Source organism: Notolabrus celidotus, chromosome 11 (genome assembly GCF_009762535.1).
Source record: "Notolabrus celidotus isolate fNotCel1 chromosome 11, fNotCel1.pri, whole genome shotgun sequence".
Classification (NCBI taxonomy): Eukaryota; Metazoa; Chordata; class Actinopteri; order Labriformes; family Labridae; genus Notolabrus; species Notolabrus celidotus.
Genome location: NC_048282.1, coordinates 15,202,864 through 15,207,845, shown reverse-complemented (window position 1 = coordinate 15,207,845; position 4,982 = coordinate 15,202,864). Strand labels below are relative to the sequence as shown.

Genomic DNA, 4,982 nt, shown 5'->3' with positions numbered 1-4,982 from the left:
TTTACTAGCTAAAACTTTCACTCACTAAGACACAGGCAGGCAATGAGCTTAGCAGCACTGTCAGGGACGGAGCAGTTTGGGTAGAGAGGTTTCAGAAGGTATGTGGCAAAAACCAGAGACACCACATACTGGGATGAAGGCCGAATGATTAGCATCTCCACCCATAGCTTCAGGAAGGCCGCCAGTTCACCATACACCTCCAGGATATAGGTGTAGTCCCCCCCTGACTTGGTGATCGTTGTTCCCAGTTCGGCGTAGCACAGGGCACCCATGGTAGAGATCACTCCACATACAGACCAAACTATCAGGGAGAGCCCAGCTGAGCCGGTCTCTTTGACCACGCCTGTCGGAGTAACAAAAATGCCAGAGCCGATGATAGTGCCAATGATCATTCCCACACCGTTGAAGAGGGTGATGCTGCGCTTGAGCTGGATCTTCTCCCCTTTGGCAGGTGAGCTGCTGGTGGGGCTTGTGGCAGTGGCATCAGGGACCATAGGGGTGGTTGGAGATGTTGGCTGTTCGACAATCAGACCATCTTGGTCTGGGTCTGCTTCTGCTGCTGGAGGAAAGAGGAGAGAAGACGAGTGAATGACTTGTGAGTTTCACATTTGAGGGATAGTCTATAGAGTTTCACTAATAACAAATGCAAATAAAAACATTTGTTTAAAGTTCAGTTTTCTTTTAACTTTGTTTTCTGTGACATTTTGTGCTGCTTAATTTTACAGAACATAAAACAACAACTGACACATTAAATTTGTATTCTAGTTAAAAGGGAAACAGGTTGAACAGGCTTGATTGAAGTCACCACTATAACCTGTTTCTCAGGAATGACTATTAATCTCCCTAATTTGCCTCCCTTCTCTATAAACATATTGCATCAGGTGATATAGTTTACATGCCCAAAAAGGCCCAGCGAGGAACACTGTGTCTTTTTTGGGGGGATAAAATGAGTTGAATTTCCTCACCTATTAATTAATTCACCTGTCTTCATCAAATGAACGGCCAGAACAGAAAAAAGCATCTTTATAGCAAAATCAAACACAGTGTACTTTGTATTAGGCAATATTGCATCAGAGCGCATGGCGGGATAATGCAGCCTTGCGCCATGTGGTATATACAGGAGAGTGAGCATGCAATGTACCTACCCCCCATCTTCTCCTGGCTCACCGCCTTGGCAACGCTCTCCCGACTGCTCCGCGATTTCAGCTCCGGCTCAGCCATCTTCTCCTCTTAATCTGGGTTCCCTTGTCTTGTCTTTTTCCTCCTTACCCCCTTTTCCTTCCTCCCTTTATGTCCCCTTCCTCCTCCTGCCTGGATTTCCTCTCTGCCTCTCTCACATACACAATCCCACCCCCCCTTGACTCTCCCTCTAACCCACCCTGATTCGTCCTCTCTTACACACATGCACACACACTCTCCTCTTCATTTGCACACACGCTGCCTTCGTCACTCAGACTGGAATCAAGCTGACCCTGATCTCTCTGTCTCTCCCTCCCTCTCCCTGTCTCTCCAGGATACAGCAGGGAGGAGCTGAACCTTTGTGGTGCTGCTACTGCCTGAGTCCACACCCACACCAACTGAATGATGGGGTGGCTCAGAGTGGGAAGTAGGTTACTGGCAGGCACCATTTGGAGGGTCTGTCATGTGATGCTGTAATCTCTCCATGTGCTGCCTAATCCAGTAGTATACAGTCTGTCATGTGTGTCTGTGTTTGCCATCATGTCAAGGGGAATTAGGAGGGATGTTGTAATCCCAGTGCTCCCTCTGGTGGTGTTGCCAGGGAAAAACAAGTGTCTTTGTTCTTCCTCTGCCATGCAGGAAGGTGACACCACAGAGAAAATGGAGACCTGCTGGCAAATTCACTTGTAGACAATGCAGAATAATAACAATGAAGCAGACAACATTCTTACAAATTGACGTCATGTTTGTTGGTAAGACGTTGATTAAACAGGACCAACCTTTAGATCATTACAATGCCACACTGCTACATAACAATCAGGGTTGATTAAAACTACTGTGAAGACAGTTTTTGTGATACGCCTACAGCTTATTAATTGTTTTGGTGGAAATAATGTCCAGATTGAACGTGAAGAAAGACAGATTAAGTAAATCGACATGTGAATCAATTAAAATATAATTCAAGTTTTATTTAAAATATTAACAACTGACATCTTCAAGACCTAGTTAGAAGGTTCAGTTATTAAAGAACAAGTTTTCCTGCCAAAATGAATACGTCCTTGGACTTCATAAAAAGTCAAACTTTTGTTCAAAGTTTTGGTTTTTATTTGCCTACTTTAGCTTGAAGTTTTACATTTGATTGCCCCAATATATGGCAGAAACTTGGCCTGACGTTAAGCAGTTGCACGTCATATTTTCAACCTCGAGATGGCGACCTTTACAAGCTAACCCTGCATATACCATAGCCTAGCCTTGTGAGAGCTTGCCTGGCATAGACGCACGTAGACGCCGCATTGACTGTGCGTTCCTGCTGCCCCGACACGTCAGCGCGTCCGCCATATCAAATGTGGCGGGTAAACTAATACCAGTAGATGTGAAAAATGTGGGTTTTATGGAAAAATAAAGTTCCGTTGATTTTAACTCATTTTTATAATACAGGATTAAAATCAATATAAGTACTACAAACGACAATTATTTAGAAAAAAAACATACAAGGTCTGCTTGTCAAATTAATAAAAGGCTACAACTGGCAGTGAGTCTGCTTTAGTGGAATGATAGATAAACTACATTACAGAAATTGTAGACATTTTTTTAATTGTATAAAATATAATTTCATGATAAAAAAAAACATGCAGTAATTACTATTATACTGTTATATGCCCATCATGTTACTGTTACACTATGATCACTGTACTCATTTTGATCACATTACTCACCCAGTAGTCTACTTCCATGCAGCTCTGTTGACTCTTGTTGCTTTGATCAGCTGTATCCATAGCCTGCTCCAAATATTTAATCATTCTAATTTCCTTTTTTCAGCTTGTTCGTGCATTTCGTTTCGGTTTTACCCGGTTTTACCTCTCTCCTTTTCATACCACTGCTCTGTGGCCTTTAAATGCCCACATTGAAGAATATCGTTTACTTAATTGCATCGTATTAAGTTGTCCATATATTGTGTTTTATTTCACGTGAGGACGAAGTGCTTGAGACATTTTAACCGATTGAACAAGCACTCTTTCAAATACAGGATGAAAGGACAGTTTATAATTAACACTAAACACATCAACGTAATTCAAAATCTATGATGACTTCATTTATACTGACCTTTTTTATGAGACAGCTGCTGTATGAGAAATAAAATCACATGACTTTTAACCGAATGAGTCACAGTACGTTTAACAAGTGTCCCGGTGTTTCACACTGTTTTAAGCAGTTAAGGAGTGTTTAAAAGTTAATGTTAAGGCTGTGGAGACTTCTACAAAACATTTGTTGCGTACATTTGGAAAGCTCTTCTAATGGTAATACGTCAAAATGTACACCGGTGTGGTCGTATAACAACAATCAGGAGGCATGTTTCAAAGTGACAAAGAGAGAACAGTTTACCAAAGACAAATGCCATGTGTGTTCAAGCATACCTGGCCACTAAAGCTGATTCTGATGTTTCTACGTATCTGTGTGCGCGCATCTTTACATATTGCCACATTCAACATGGCGGCGACGTTGACGCACGACTCAGCCAGTCAATGCGGCGTCTACGTATGTCTATGTTACCTGGTACTTGAGAAAACCAACGTGAAACAATAAATGTAGTGATATAAAGGATAATAATCACATAAAAATACACATATTTGACGAGCTCTAAAAGTTGGGTTTACTTTTGGCGCATGTCGTGTGTTTAAGAGTCCATGCTGGACACTACATGTGTCTCGCAGTTACCATTCACTGAAGAGTTTGCCTTGCTTTTTTGTAAAATGGACATTCCGAGAATGAGCCCCGTTCTGTTCAAGCGGTAGTGTTGGCTCACTTGCATTACTATTGCAGCTGACAACTTCGACAAGCAATCACCAAGCTCTGTTCACATGAACGTCTTAGCTTCTGACGGTAGAGCGCGAGCCGAAACTGGAATCATCCAGGGCACTTTCTGCCTCGGGTCCGGGGACTTTCCCCTGGGCGTGGAGTGGAGAAACGGCGTCCTCTGCATGTAGCCCAGAGTGCAAGCCTTCAGAATGCCCGGATGTACAATGGGTTTGCATCCATTATGTACTACGAGGAAACCCCACACCCTCTTACTCAGAGTGTTATATTGTTGGTCGTGTTTTAACTACGTGTCATTAATCCTGAAAAGTAAGAATGATGCTTCCTTCCTGCAAAGATCGTCTCTGTATTTTGTAAGCGCTACATTTTTAAAGCAAAACTTCAGAAGCCGCAAGGGGTTGTGGGAAATCTTAAAGCCATACTAAAAGCATTTAAATTCAAAGCATGATTGTAACTTTGGATTGAGATGTAAACTGGCCCCTGTCATTTCGAATGAAATGACTTAATGGTGTTATCAGTTTCAATGTACAAAAAGAAACAGGAAAAAAGAGAAATAATCACTTTGGATAAGGTTAACCTGAAATATTTAAATGAAAAAGTAGCGTTTATGTCTCGAGCATGCAATCCAATGTTTCGATTCCAATGTTTCATACTTTCTGTGATGTTTTTCTAAATTTATTTAAAGGGAAGAGCAAATAAATCGCATTTTAGAACTCCCTTACTAGGTATCTTCTTACAAACCAATAAAATCAATCTACTATACTTTCAAGTCATGCAATGTGAGCAGAAGGTCAATGCTGCATTTGATTAAGTATTAAATTAGTAGTGGTATTAAACTTACCCTTAGGAAATGTCTGTGCCAGGGGTTTATAATCACTAATGCTGAGTTTCATCCGGTTGCATCTAACAGACACGTTTTGGGTTGATGTGATTAGTTCCCACACAGACAGACAGATGGCGCATTTCTCTTCTTATTTACCTGAAATGCC

At 41.6% G+C, this 4,982-nt stretch overlaps 1 protein-coding gene across 1 annotated transcript; it reads right to left on the bottom strand.

Moving 5' to 3' along the window:
* Positions 1 to 17: 17 nt before the first annotated feature.
* Positions 18 to 4,362, bottom strand: LOC117822168 (putative L-type amino acid transporter 1-like protein MLAS). The gene is made up of 2 exons (XM_034696843.1): positions 1,146 to 4,362; positions 18 to 559 (listed from the first exon to the last, which is right to left on the bottom strand). Exons 1-2 carry the CDS (start codon positions 1,219 to 1,221, stop codon positions 18 to 20), a joined length of 618 nt encoding a protein of 205 aa, XP_034552734.1. The 5' UTR covers positions 1,222 to 4,362.
* Between the last annotated feature and the right edge of the window lie 620 nt (positions 4,363 to 4,982).